General features: G+C 38.4%; 1 protein-coding gene across 6 annotated transcripts in view; it reads left to right on the forward strand.

Moving 5' to 3' along the window:
* The window catches only part of DEPDC5 (DEP domain containing 5, GATOR1 subcomplex subunit), a 45,344-nt gene that overhangs the window by 8,139 nt on the left and 22,610 nt on the right, over positions 1-14,595 (forward strand). For all 6 annotated transcript variants that reach the window (XM_078857612.1, XM_078857611.1, XM_078857615.1 and 3 more), the window contains exons 13-25: positions 1,650-1,753; positions 2,624-2,698; positions 3,066-3,200; positions 5,829-5,890; positions 6,610-6,680; positions 7,166-7,235; positions 7,610-7,643; positions 9,148-9,268; positions 9,628-9,842; positions 10,987-11,190; positions 11,341-11,455; positions 12,991-13,100; positions 13,999-14,073. In XM_078857612.1, coding sequence (XP_078713738.1) covers positions 1,650-1,753; positions 2,624-2,698; positions 3,066-3,200; positions 5,829-5,890; positions 6,610-6,680; positions 7,166-7,235; positions 7,610-7,643; positions 9,148-9,268; positions 9,628-9,842; positions 10,987-11,190; positions 11,341-11,455; positions 12,991-13,100; positions 13,999-14,073 — 1,391 coding nt within the window. The remainder of the gene's footprint in view (positions 1-1,649; positions 1,754-2,623; positions 2,699-3,065; positions 3,201-5,828; positions 5,891-6,609; positions 6,681-7,165; positions 7,236-7,609; positions 7,644-9,147; positions 9,269-9,627; positions 9,843-10,986; positions 11,191-11,340; positions 11,456-12,990; positions 13,101-13,998; positions 14,074-14,595) is intronic.

The raw sequence follows: 14,595 nt of genomic DNA on the forward strand, positions 1-14,595 counted from the left end.
TAGTGGGCATGCGTGGTAGTCTTCCAACCCTCTTTTGTTTCAAGAAATGAAATTTGTTACTGTCAACATGAAATAGTTACTGTCAATATGAAATATATTAAAAAAGGAATGTTAATGACTGTATTTATACTGTTAATATTGCTGGGGGGAAACAACTATTTGTTGTCTTTGTTGGTGGCAATAATTATATTGATTTAGAGGCTGGCATGAGAGATATAAATTGTGCTGAATGGATAATTACATTGTACAAGCTTCCACTCGATTATATAATTGGTCATTCACAAGTGATGAACACAGGACAGTGGTTCACAAAAAACTATTGGTAATAAATCTTTACTTAAAGCTTTCGTGACTGCAGGAATTAATATTCTTTGGGTCTTTCGGTAAAGCAGCCTTCCCGCTATATTTTTTCGCATGATGACGATCACTTGTGTTGCGATCGAAATGTCGTGATATTTGTATATTTTTTATTATAAATGTTCCATCTACGTGTCTTTACCGAAAGACCCAAAGAATTGGTAATAGCTAGATTCATGTCTCAGTTATGTGCAGATTCAAATACTGTTTTGCTTGTTTAAGCATTTACTATACAATTCTAATAACAGCTTCTATTTATTCTGTGCTCACATACAGCTGAAATTTGTATATGTAAAAAAATAATGATCAGCCATTGTGTCTACTGCTAGATGAAGGCCTTCTCATGTTTTACCATCCCTCGGGGTCGTGAATGGCAATATCCCCATTGAATTGTATCATCTCTTTGTATTCATATTATTTGTCATCTTTGGTAGCCTTTTTACTATGAGTCTTGTATGCTACAGTGGCAAGATGTTAACTACCTCGCCTGGTATACAGGAGTTTGTTTGTTTTATCGCAACCCTGATGCCTGTATATTTGAAGTTTGTATGTCCTTTCCGTGGCCACACGGATATTTCTTCAGGCCCTCTTGTCTTTCCCTCCACATTCATAAATATGTGTACATTTCCACATAATAAGCCACTTCTTTGAGCCATCAATTGTGGCCAGGTCGCTTTTGAAAAAAGAGCTACATAGCTCAGTGGGCCTTATGTGGTAAAATAAAAAAAGTTTGGTTTAGTGTTGTACTTCAGCCATCATCCAATCCTTTTGCATTGTGTTACGTTGCAGCCCACTTTCCTTAACAGTCCACATGCTTTCTTTGATTTACGTTTGTTCCCTCATCAATGTGATCTTTTCTTATCTCTCAGGATAATTATGTGTCCTTCCAACAATTATCTTAAATACTGCTTTGAAGTACCCAATGCGAGAACCTTTACAATTTTTTGCACCATTTCAATAATCAATTTTACAAATATTTTTAAATTTTTATTTATCTATAGGTCCTTTATACATATTTAACTTATGGAAATAAAACTAATGGAATACTCATAATACAAAAAAAAAATTGCTGTGGTTTTCCCACCTGATGATGATTGCTTGTGTTGCAATCGAAACGTCGTGATTTGTTTTTTATTTTATTTCTAACTACGTGACTTTACTGAAAACCAAAGAGTATGGATTCCTGCAGTTACGAAAGCTTCAAATCAAGATTTAACGGAATAATGTTGAAGATGAATTATTTTAAGAAGGCCTGGTTAACAATTGCAATGATAATGTATGGTTATTTTAAGAGTGGTGGCGCAAAATGAGAGGCGAGACGATTGGATGTCTCTGCTGGTCACCATAAAGAAGATCTTCATTCAATACCCCAGGCTTGTACGACTGAAGACCATTGGTAAGGTGGTGAGGCTAAGCATTGTGGTTGGATTATTGTGTCACTGGCCAGCATTTGCCTCATACCTGCTGGCACCCACAGTTGACAGCAGATGGGCAATTCGATAAAAAAAATTGTTACTTAAGTAGTAAAATAAAAATTATATTAAAGTTTTTGCCAGAATCGTTTAAAATTGCTTACCATTTCTTTGCAATTTGCTTGTTTGTAGATTGGGGAAAATTCTAATTCATTGGAGCACAGAATTAAATGTAGCGCACAATGCCTTCTGTGTGCTGGAAAATGTCTTTTTTAGCAATTTGCCACACAGAGCATGAACAAATGTATGTTTGCAACAAAAAATATGAAAATGTGTGACTTTTTGTCCTAGTTCAACACCACTCATACGGTATATGTATATACTATTTAATTATTATATGATTATAGTATTTGATTATCATTATTATAAAGTTAACTTGTACTTTTTTAGCTTATGGATCAAAAAGATTAATATTTAGTGTCGTGCAACACAAACCATATTTTATATAAATGTAGACAATGTAAGCAGTATGCTGTATATTTGAGTGATTTGTGAAGAATTATGTTTAAAGGAGCCATTGCTTTTGCATGTATTTTGGGAGGATGTTTGCCAATTACATACAGCAAGGACCACTTTTTTCCCTTGCACAGATTTTAGTGGCGTGATAGTAACAAAGCCTTGTCAGAGTTCATAATTATAAACCAGCACACTTTGCAGTCATATTAAAAGTTTCATTTTCTTTTAAAGTAATATATCTTGGTTTTCATCTTGTTTATATGAGTATATGATAACCAATAAAAAAATGCAACCTTTTGTGTAATTGAAATAAGTTTATTGTATTTTTTGTCTCCTAGAGGGTTTTCCAAAGGCCCACAATTCCACTGCAGCCCAAGGCAACTACTTGGAATCAATCAACCTCTCTTTCAATGGTAATTATTCTTTTCTGCAGATGCATTTCATCATCTGAATTTCATAAAGATATCAAATGTTACATGTATTTCTGTCATTTCCGTTTTCTACGTAATACTTTCTGCACACTCGTGTATGGTTGAATTGTGCATTTTAATTTGCCTAGGTTTACATTGTTGGACATTTAAATAGTTTCTAATGCTCTAAAAAGAGTGTGTATTTTACGCTTAAGTTTTCTCTCAGAATGTTGAGTGTTGACATTTTTTAATTGTGTTGACAAAAATGCTTGGTTTCACGTGCGCTGCATGCATTTTAAAAATAACCTTTTAAATATTACTGGTGATTTCTAAGAGCACACTGTTTTACATGTGTCACTTGTTTTCACAGTGTTTGACAAGCACTACATAAATCGTAATTTTGACCGTACTGGTCAGATGACAGTCGTGATCACACCAGGCGTGGGTGTATTTGAGGTGGATCGACAGCTGATGATTCTTACAAAACAGCGCATGATTGACAATGGTTAGTAACTCAAGCGCCTCAATGCACAACACAAATCTAAGTTAGCATGCTGTTATTCATGCTGCACTGGAGCTGGGATTTACTACCGAATATTCAGCTTCCTCAGCTGTAGTGAACCAAACTGAACATAACTGGAACAGAAATGCACAGACACAAAATTATCACGCGTAAAGACTAAACGTTAACACAAAAATGTAAGTACAACTCACAAAAAGCATTCACACATAAAGCACACAGACAAAAGTCGCACAGCCTATAAGACAGACTTACACACACCCACATAAATACACACCCACAGCACAGCCACATATATATGTAAATAAGAGCACAAACATGGATTTGTACATAACACATACATTAATGCACTTACATCATACAAAGACAAAGATCCCCCGTTTAGCTGTTAGCGAGCGCCTATGAAGGCTGGAACGGTACATGAGGTGGGTATACCGTGTCAACCCATACAGTTTACCCCTATTCTTGTACAGGGAAATTGAGTTTTCAGGTCCATATGGCGTACAGCCGTTTGCAATACGGGCAAAAAATGTGTCATTTTGTGTTTCTCCCTTGTGATGGGATTTTGTAGGATGAACGTTAATATTTATAAGGGCACAGGGTGACCAATAAGGTCTGAATTGGTCTGTAATAAGGTGGGCACTGATGAGGGGTTGACAGGCATGGGTGGTGGGTGGCCAGCACCACGCCCGACCACCTTTGTCTCCTGAGTGACGATGTTGACACACCGCACCATTTCCTCGTTTAAGGCTGAGTCGACCTAGCGGAGGAGGCCCAGGACCGGTTCAGATAATCGTCACTGGTGTTGGCCATGAGCCAGAATCGAACCCGGGAAACCCCGTTCGTAGCTCAGCGCGCTAACCGCTCCACATACATATATACACACCCACAAACATGTACTTATATAAACATGCGCACACATACACAACACAGACACACCTTATCCTCTAGACATGCAAAAACATGTATACATCAACAAAGATCCCCTCTATAGCGTTTTAGACTCTTGGGGCAAACGTGTACACAAACATGTGTACAATCCATGCAGTCGGTGCTCCTTCCGTCCTCCTCTGCACTCCTATTATTAACTGTCTGTGTGAGCCATACTCTACCCGCTGCCTATACTCAGGCCTCTTATTCTCTGCTGACACTGCACACCCAGCATTGTGAACCTATATCCTAGCCCATTATACCCTGTGCACTGTTTACCCCCAAGTATTACATATTTGGCTACCTGCTCTACCAAACCAAACATTTCTGAAAAAATATATATATTTTTCGTCTGAAATATTTGATTTGGTCAAATATATGTTACCCCTAAGTGGTTGCACACTGCATTTGTGTATCAATTATAGTTTGCTTTCTGCAATGAAAGCATTGCGTTGTATGTAATAATGTTATTAATACAATGTTTTCCTTCATAACATATGCATGTTTTATGTATTCTCTAAAACTGTTAAACCGTATTTAATAGAACATTTAATTCAACGTAAGTGGTTGAACAATTAAACATTGTTTTGTTAATCTGTACGAGTACATTTTATAAAGTTAATAAATCCAGCCCAATCAATGGAACCAGGCCACTGTTTTCCAAGATGCTTTTCGTGCCAACCATATTTAAACACTTCAGCAAAAATTTGAAGCAATGTTTAATGTTGCTTATTGCAAATCAATGCTGTATTGAAGAAAACTAAATAGGTTAATATATGGTTATGTGATGTAATAAAACTTTCAGATTTTTTTTGTTATTTGTACCTACTTGGCACCTTTTGCAATGTCTCAGGGTGGCATTCAAGAAAATTACAAAGATAACGAAGAAAGAACCTGTTGGACAAATAAGAGTAAGGGATGAACAAAGCTAAAAAGAAGAAAGCTGTTTTGCATAAAAAAGCAGTAAGAAAAGAGAGTAGCTACAATAATTAAAGAAGGAAAGACGGGTACGATTACTTAGCTAAAAATAAAGTTTAAATAAAAGTGAGTAACAGAAAAGTAATCGAGAAATAGTAAGTAGCAGACAGGAGCGGTGGAAAGCCGGCATTCTCTGCCAACCCAGAAGAGATTACATTACACAGCAAGTAATAGTGATTCCACACGAATAAACGTGTACATAATTGCATGGAAATAGTTTTTGCAACAAAATTTCCCCCAATTTTATAGCGATTGCACAAACTATGTCATGAGACAAAGTTTTCATCCGAATCTCGCAGCGCAAGCGCAACCTTTCATGTTTGAGATTGGCCTGCTGAAGTGGATATCAGAGCTACCGCTTGAGATCCCTTCAAGTGACCTCTGGTCTACAATGTAGAGGACAGCGCATTCCCACCTGCTCTGTATATGAGAATAATACACTTCGCATGTCATCAAAACTGATAATTTCATTATCAGGTCTGGAATTTTTCCTAATTTATTGACTTTTTGTGAAGTCGGAATCAGAATTGTCCCAGCCCATTGGTGAATGGGCTGGGACAATTCTGATTGGTGAATGGGCTGGATTATCACCCAGCTTCATGGCGGTATCAGCACTGTGACCTCTGAGCCACCTCGCCACCTCTTGAACCATTTAACAGTGATACTAATAAGCAATTAACTCATAAAGTTTTCTGGTGGATTTAGGAATCGGAGTGGATCTGGTATGCATGGGAGAACAGCCACTCCATGCTGTGCCTCTATTTAAGGTATGTAGCATTTCTTTTGTATACTAAAAAGGAGTGTAATACTTTGTAAACTACAAAAAATTTCTGGTGAAGGATAAAACGATGTCTCCATTGTTTTTTAGTTTGCACAGTAAAAGCAGCATGTAGATCATTTAAATCAATGGGTTTGATTTGTGTACACAAAGCGTAGCTCAAAATACAAAAGTAAATCGGTGGTGTGGTATCCATTAAAACAAATTCTCCGCTGAAAAAATCACTGATTGCAGCACTTAAACTTTCACACATAGGAACAAAAGCATTATTGTTTTATGCAATAATCCTGTCAGGTCAATCAACACAATCACACCTTTAAATATTCTTCTGTGACATTTTTATTCTTATGAGCTGAGTATTCACTTTGGCTAAAGTGTTACGACCATAACCTTTTGCTGCAAGGTAAATTTAGACTTAAAACTTTCGTGACTGCAGGAATTCATATTCTTGGTTCTTTCGGAAAAGTCACGTAAGTAGAAAACAAAAAATAAAATAAAGCAAAAAACCCACGACGTTTCGATCGCAACACAAGCGGTTTTCATCAGGCGGAGAGAAAGGTGATCATTTTAGAACTTGGTTTGTGTTTGCGCTTAACATTATACGTATTGTAATTGCATTATCTATTATACTTAAAGGATTATTTGGAACTCTAGAATAATGTGTTTTGTATAAAGCTTGTTATACTCATCATATTTTGCTTGTTTTAGCTGCACAATAGAAGCAGCAAAGATGGTAGCGTTGGTGATGACTACAACATTCCTCACTGGATCAATCACAGGTTGGGTACACATAGTGTATGTCGTAAAGAGTATACTTAGTTCACTATACTATGTTAGTACACCTTTGAGTTATAATATACCAAAACAAAGTCGTGATTATAATTGTTTTGGTTATTTTTACATACTATACCATGAACGCAAATCATTCAGCGTGTGCATAATCAACGGGCCACGCTGTAGCATTCTCTGTGGCCATGTGTAGTTCTAGTAAACTGCCCCAGAGCTTAATGGGCAGTCGTCAACAATAAACGACATTCTACAGTGCCACAGCTGCAGTGTGGGTTGTCCTCTGGCTGCACAGAGACCTTGTCTGTATTAAACCTGATCAGCAAAACCCGCAGACAGACATTTAACGGAATTAAAATATACCAACGTGACACCGTTTGTTTTGTACTGTGTTAATTTTACAATATTAAATCAATACTGTAGTTTTAGCACTAAAGCTACAGTATTGTAGGTTTGATAATGTGCTTTTCCCTTGCAGTTTTTACACTTCGAAAAACCTTTCCTACTGCGCCTCCTTCACTCCCCGCATCAAATTGGCTCCCAAGAAGGTTATGAGCCCCATATTTGATCTTTAATATATCCACTTCATTCCTGAGGCTTTTAGAATGATATGAAAATGTGACGATGTAAATTTGAAGATTTAGCCGCATGATAATTTTGAAGCGCTGAACCTGCAAATGTTTCCAGTTCACCTGTGCTAAATGACAACTTACAGATACCAGTTTATTTGTGGGACATGTTCTGCCATTTGTTACTGTACTATGCATACAGACGGTGTAATCTATTTAAATGTGATACATAGTGAAATTCGATACTTGTTATTGTTTACTGCATATACACCAAGTAACTTTTGCCAGCAACGTTTGCACAAATTACACCGTCGCATGCATAATGTTTTCATCTTGCTTTGTTCTTGTCTTAGGAAGCAATAAACAGTAAGCATATCCGCGACAATGGTACGTAAAGCACACTACAGATGTTTACAGCAAATGTATAATCTTCATTTTGTCATCTGGGCATATAGCTGAGGTTCCACTCGAATGTAGTGGAGGCCAGCAATTCCCAGCAAATGCTAATTATATTTTTGAAGCTACTGCTACTTGTACAGATGTTCATAGAACTTTATATTATTGCTTAAAAGAGCAATTAGAATGCATATTTCTGTTAGTGGCCCAATTCCATTGTCTCATTCATACCTTTTACCCCTTATGGTCAGTGTTGGCTTCCCACAAAGCAGTACCTATTGCATTGACGTTGAAGGGTTATGGTTTGGGAGTGGTCTGTTTAGAAACATGCCCAGCTGTCTTTATCTACCCAGTGCTGATGACCACAAATACATCAGTTACTCATTAAGACCATGTTAACCTATGCCATTTATAATAAAAGTTCATATGCTATATACAAATATCAAACAGGGAATTTTCGTGTAAGAGAGAGTGTGCATATACATGTGTCTCGCCATTATTATTGGCATTGTTTTCATTATCCAGAATCGAAAATATAAATACTGCTGGAGGCTAACAGTGATTTCCCTTTGAGATAGGGGGTTGTAATTGGTGTAAAACTTGAACAGGATGATGAAAGGCATGTTGCTGAGATAGTTAAACGGAATGATTCCCAAAGACCAGCGACCAAAGTTGCCACTTTGCAACCTTGATATTCTTTGAAGGACACATGGTGACTGCAGTAGTTCCTTGATTTGTAAAAGAACGGAAGTGGTGGCAAGATGTGGTGACACTAACTGTGTTGGGCTCTTGACTTTGACACGCACATTATATACAGATCCTTGTCTTTGCACTCCTGCCAGGCATCCCCACACTTCTCAAGGCTGTCTCAGCCTTCAAGGGACTAATCCGCTGTTGACAGCAGTTCTGCTGAGTGTATAGCAATTGGCACGCATGGGTGTACGCATTTGCACATGTGTATCTGCGTGTGTTGGAGATGGACCGAGGCCTGATTGGTCAATTTGGTATTTGGGCAAGGCTTGATGCCATTGGCAAAATGCCTTTGCCCCTCCCCGAGCCAATGATTGCGTTACCAGGGTCAGTTGGGAATGGAACCACCCCCATTCCTCCAAGTGGATTGGTACCAACATTCTACACGAATAAAGGGAAAATACCTTTCTTCAAATTCTGTCAAAAAACAGTATAATATAACATGTATTAAATAGAAGGGAAGTAATAAAATAATAAATTATTATTTTATTACTTCCCTTCTACGTGACTTTACCGAAAGAACCAAGAAGATGAATCCCTGCAGTCACGAAAGCTTTAAATCGAAATGTATTAAATAGTATTATTTAGATGACAAGTAATGGTTGCATTGCTCTGGTGTTGAGTATTTATCAAGTTGTAATTTAGAGACAGTTCTACACAATTTCACTGCAACATTGTTCACCTTTTAATGTCTAGCTTCGACTGCAGTTGCTAATACATACTTATCCCCTCTCTTGCTAAACAGGGATGTCTGCTGCAAAGGAGTCTGAGACTAGCCTACCAATACAGGTGGACTATGAAGCTTATGATGCCCAGGTGTTCAAGATACCAGGCAGCACTCGTTGCAACCGGAGTCTTCACAGCCGGTGTGCAAAATCATCTTTGGAATAAAAAGCCAGTTTTGGATGATGATGATGATAATGATGATCGTAAAGTGTACTCAGCATAAATACGCATGATAATACTGATGATGATGCTTGCGTTTGGCTAATGAAGAGAAACTATGAGCATGAAAGTGGTCACGCGTAGGGTTTAACAAAGTAAAATTAAAAACACCTATTATAAATGTAATGCTATTCACTAAAATAAAAAAAAAAACTCTTAATCCGCACATTCCATGAAATAGATGTGAAAAAATGAGCTACATTTTAAGAAATTGTAGTCTGGTCATTTGGCTGATCATGATTGATTGTGCGAAGCTTCATGTGTTGTTTTCCATTTACAGACCATCGCACGACGTGCGTGCTCGAGTCACCACGAGCTTCAGCGAGGTGCCGCCAAGCCCTGTCCTTTCGGGGAGAAGTCAGTGCTCGGAGGAGGCCAACAGCCAGGCTTCGGACGACAGCATGTTAGGCAGAACTACGGGCGCATGCCTCATACCGCGTGCTTGTCAACGCCAGTGTGAAATCAGCAGCTCCCTCGGCTACACCACCACACGAGGTTCACCTACATGCCAACGCGTGACAGGATATTCATACTATTCCATGAATTGGAGACCCTAGTCTCGTCAGGCACTACGAATTGTCGTGTTTTACAATTGTGCGTATGTTGAACTTCTTTCCCACCGTACGTAGCCAACTGTGCTAATTGGAGTTTGCGGGAGAAGCAGAACGAACCAAGCATAAAAATACATTTTCAAATAATTATTTTATGCACATACAAGATGCACCAATTGGTATTGGTGTATTTTGTATGCACATTCGTTACTTTTGTGACAATGTGCAGGCATTGATTCAAAGTTTTTTAATAGGCAAAGTTGTTCGAATTTTATTTTGCTCATATAAAACTTGAAGACAGACATTTTCAGCATTATATATTTTTTATTCTTTGGTATTAATTGTTAAATTATCCTCGGGTAAAAAGAACACATTTAATGGACTCTTATTTTATTATGTAATTTGCATGTTCATACTTATTTTCATATCTATACTGTCTTGTGTCATACGTGTTTTTAGTATAAACCATTATGATTATGTATATAACATTTTTTGTTGAAAAAAAAATCTGTTAATGAAGCACTGAGTTGTAACTCCCTGTTGAGATGAAGCAAGCACAGTAGAGTCAGTGAATCTTCAGCTAGTCTTGTATGAGTGCGATGAGGGCTACTGCCATGGTATAAGGAGTAGCATACTGGCCGTGCAGTTTAAAGGTCAACGGTTTGATCTCTGGGCACTGGAGTTCAAGCAATGAGCATGTCTCTTCAATTTGCACTTGCCTCTGTCCAGCCAGCAGTATTGGCTACATCACTGTTGATATGCAGTTCACTTGTAGTAGCGTAAAGTGTTGGTCTTCTCACATCTTTCAGCATGGAAGAGTAGGACAGTTATCTTCTATCAGGGCTCTTTAGCCTAGAAAAATACCCCCTAGTAGTGAATCAAAATCTGTATTTATACTGGAGGAATCTGATGAGCTATAAAGCTCATTTTCACAGATTTCTTGTCGGGACGGGTAAGAACATTACAACAACACTGCTGGCTCTTCCGCCAGCAGTGGTGTGAGCAAAAAAATTGCAGGGCTGCCCCCACCCCTCCCCTCTTTTACATTTTATTTTTGTATCACACGCCCGCATGTCGCACGGCATCAGATTTGGCAGAGAGGAACAACTACCGCGACGAGGGGGACTCGAGCGCTCCAGGTCGCTTCCAGGTGGGCAGCGCCGAATCGCTGCTGCGCACCAAGCATGGCAGCTGTCCCCCGCAGCGTGCGCTCATCAACCCCTTTGCGCCGTCGCGCATGCCCCTGAAGCTCACCTCCAACCGTCGCCGATGGATGCACACATTCCCCGTCGGTAATGTTTCCTTCGTGTCGTTACACGAGCCTGAACGCACGATAGCACTTTGATAATACAATTTGGAGAATGGCAAAAACAGCTTATGAAGATAAAAAAATGTTTCGTGTGAAAACGTAACTTTTTCTCTTTCTTGTCGATTGGCTTCAGGTCCCACGGGAGAAGCTTTTCAGATTCACCATCAGATGCGACCCAACCCAGAAGAGCTGGCCCTCCAGCTTGTGGATTCAGAAGAGTTTACTGAGAGTGAGAGTACACCCGATCGGTGGGTAACACAAAAGAAACACCTTTTATGCCATAATATAGTTTTTTTTATTCTTAATGATGTTCAATATAAAACATTGTCTTAAAAATGTTATCTTACCAGTAAAGACTTCTACCAAAAATAATTTTTCCATTGAAATTTATGAAAAAATTCTTTATTAGTTTATCCTGCAGGGAATACGACTATATTTATTTGCATATCTATAAATATATTTACGTACCTTCACCAACCCATACTGACCAGTATGGTGAAGTATCGTCCAATAGCCTCTGAGTCGCATGGTGTGGGGAGCCCCAGATGTGGCTGTACATCTGTAAGGTCCACAACCACTAATCTTGGTCTGAAATAAATACTGCACTTCTTGTCACTACTAATACAATGATAAGTTCATACATTTAGTAGCTTTTTAAATCTAATTTTGATTTGATACGTTCATGTCTACGAGGCTCAAAAAGGCAGCTTTAGCATCTTGAGTAAATAACTAATGTGGCTTGCTCAATGAGTATTTTAGAAGCAGTGGGAGAGGCAGCCAGAGATAGCATCACTGCCAGATGTTAACTTGCTCATTGAATTTTGCCTCTCGTCTCAATAATGAGAAAATTCCTAGTCACACCTCAGGGGGTGGGATATCTCAGACGGTAATATCACAACAGTGATGAATCCCTACACTATTTTTTAGGACTGTTTTTTATGTATGGCCTATTGCATTAATTTATTCAGGATTATTAGGAAATCATTGGCAGTGTCTGAAATGTGGAATAAAAATAAGGTCAGAGCAACAGGAAAGACTTAAGAGGCTGGCCTCCTGAGCAGTCTTGTTAACATCTGAAGTTGTTTATATGAGTATGAGCAGTACCTTTAAACATGTGAGAAATGTTTTAGCCTGGAGCGATGAGACTGGATAGGTTTTAAAATGTGTTTATACGAAATAGCTTTATAATGTCACTTTCATCCTCAAGCGAGTAGAAATGAGCCATAGCACCATGTGGTTTCTAGCATATTTAAGAGCTGTATTTATACACTTTTTGCAAGTGTCATGCGATATGTTATAATACAGATACATTATTCTTATCAGGTTATGTTATTTTGTACTCTAATCGAAATTCTATTTGACGTGCAACTTTAAATATGCTGCAGTGCTGTTCAGGCTATTGATGGTTCCAGTGTGTGTGTGTGTGGCGGGCAGAGGGGTAACTACAAACTCAGCGACCAGGGTTCGATTCTCGCTCATGGACAACATCGGTGACGAATATCTGAAATGCTCATGGGCCTCTGCCAGTTCTACTCAGCCTTAAATGAGTACCTGCTGCGTTCTGTAAACATCACCACTGTGGAGACAGAGACAAAAGACAGCTGGGCATGGTGCTGGCCACCCACCTGCCTCGGATACCTCCGATTAGTGCAGTTGGCTACATACATTGCAAAAGAAGTTCAACATACATATCTGCTGGCGGTAGTAGATGCTCTTGAACACGCACTTGCCCCAACAGTCTGTAGAATAATTAACGAGGATCGTTGTCTTTGTCTTTTATAAGGAAGCGCAAAAATTCACGGAATATCTCGGAGGACATTCCATTCCCACCGTCCATCAGTGGCACAAACCTATGCAGCCTTGAAGAACTCTCCCCTTACCCCCCCAAGCACGGTAATAATTATACATTTATATTCCCCTGTTGTTGATGGATGTCATTGCCGTCAGGATTTTTTATTTATAGTAAACTAATTAATAGTTGAGGTTTCAATGGTAATTTTCTTAAGGGCCCAAGGGATGCAGATTTATATTGTTCGTACAGTTACCATAATGGCTGTGCTATAAACTAAAAACAAACTACTCTTGTATTTATACTCTTGTCTTTTTGTGAATAAAACTGCTTTTGAATTGTTAATTGGAAAACACTTTGCAGCTCATGAACATACCAGAGTAATAAAAATGTGCTCGTGTGCAAATTATAATTAAACAGCAACGCTATAAAAAGTGCAAGATATTAATTTATATAACCTCACATTCACTGATGCTCTCACTACTAATGTTGTTAGTTTCTTTGCCCTCTGTTAAAAACTTCGTCACCCCTTGCAGGTAGACATATATTCTACTCTGTGTGTGTGTGAAATGTCTGTCGGAGGAAGAGGGTGAATTAATCGATTGTGATACCGTAGCTTAAACCTCAGCCTGATGTTAGACCGCTGCAAGGTGTAGATATATTTTACTGCTAATGTTGTTAGTTTCTTTGCCCGCTGTTAAAAACACATCTTTACGTCAGCCCTTGCTGGTAGAGGTATCCTATATTCTGTGTGTGAAATGTCTGTATTAGGCAGAGGGTTAATTCATCAATTGCGATGCCGTAGCTTAAACCTCAGCCGGATGGTCGAATGCTGCAGAGTGTAGTTATATTTTAGTATATGCTTCCTCCCCGACTCTATTTAAATATGTGTGCAATTTGCAATCTTGCCATGTCTTTATGAAAGCATTACCTAGACGGTAATGAGATTGTAACATGAGCGCTGCATCTTTTTGCAAATTTAATTGGTTTCATGTGATGCAGGTTTTTCTTGCAATGCTGTCGCGAAAAAGGCAGCCGTTTCAGTCGAGAAAAATCTACCCCCCCTCCCAGAGCCCAGTGAGTAACGAAAGCCCAACATGCTGATGTATTCATTAATGTCATTGCATAACTTGTGGTTTCCAATGTGCTTGTCAAAGCGTTATACATTTTTGTAGCGTACAGGTCACATGTCTGTTCTTTCAAAACAGTCGATAAAGCCACAGCTATTTAGAGGGATGGGTTTTGCATGAAATTTATTTAAATGGATAACATCTCATATATTCTCTGGCATTATTTCATGCAAATTATCTCCCCTAATGAGTCTCAAAAGCTTTTAGAAATCTACTTACTTTTAATGAGGACCACTGATATGGACGTTGAATTAGCATTATCACTGTTTATTTGGTTATAATTTTCTAAAACGAATATTTATGTATTCATACCATTGCTGACTGCAACTTTAAACCTAAATGCTAGTAGAAATGTTTATTTTTTTTACACCATGTACATAGTACTATATAAAAAAAGTTTTTTTATGGTGGCAAAGGATAACTGCAACTTTTGTTTTCAATTTATTAACTGGAAAAACATTTAAAACTG

Source organism: Lampetra fluviatilis, chromosome 6 (assembly GCF_964198595.1).
Source record: "Lampetra fluviatilis chromosome 6, kcLamFluv1.1, whole genome shotgun sequence".
Lineage (NCBI taxonomy): Eukaryota > Metazoa > Chordata > Hyperoartia > Petromyzontiformes > Petromyzontidae > Lampetra > Lampetra fluviatilis.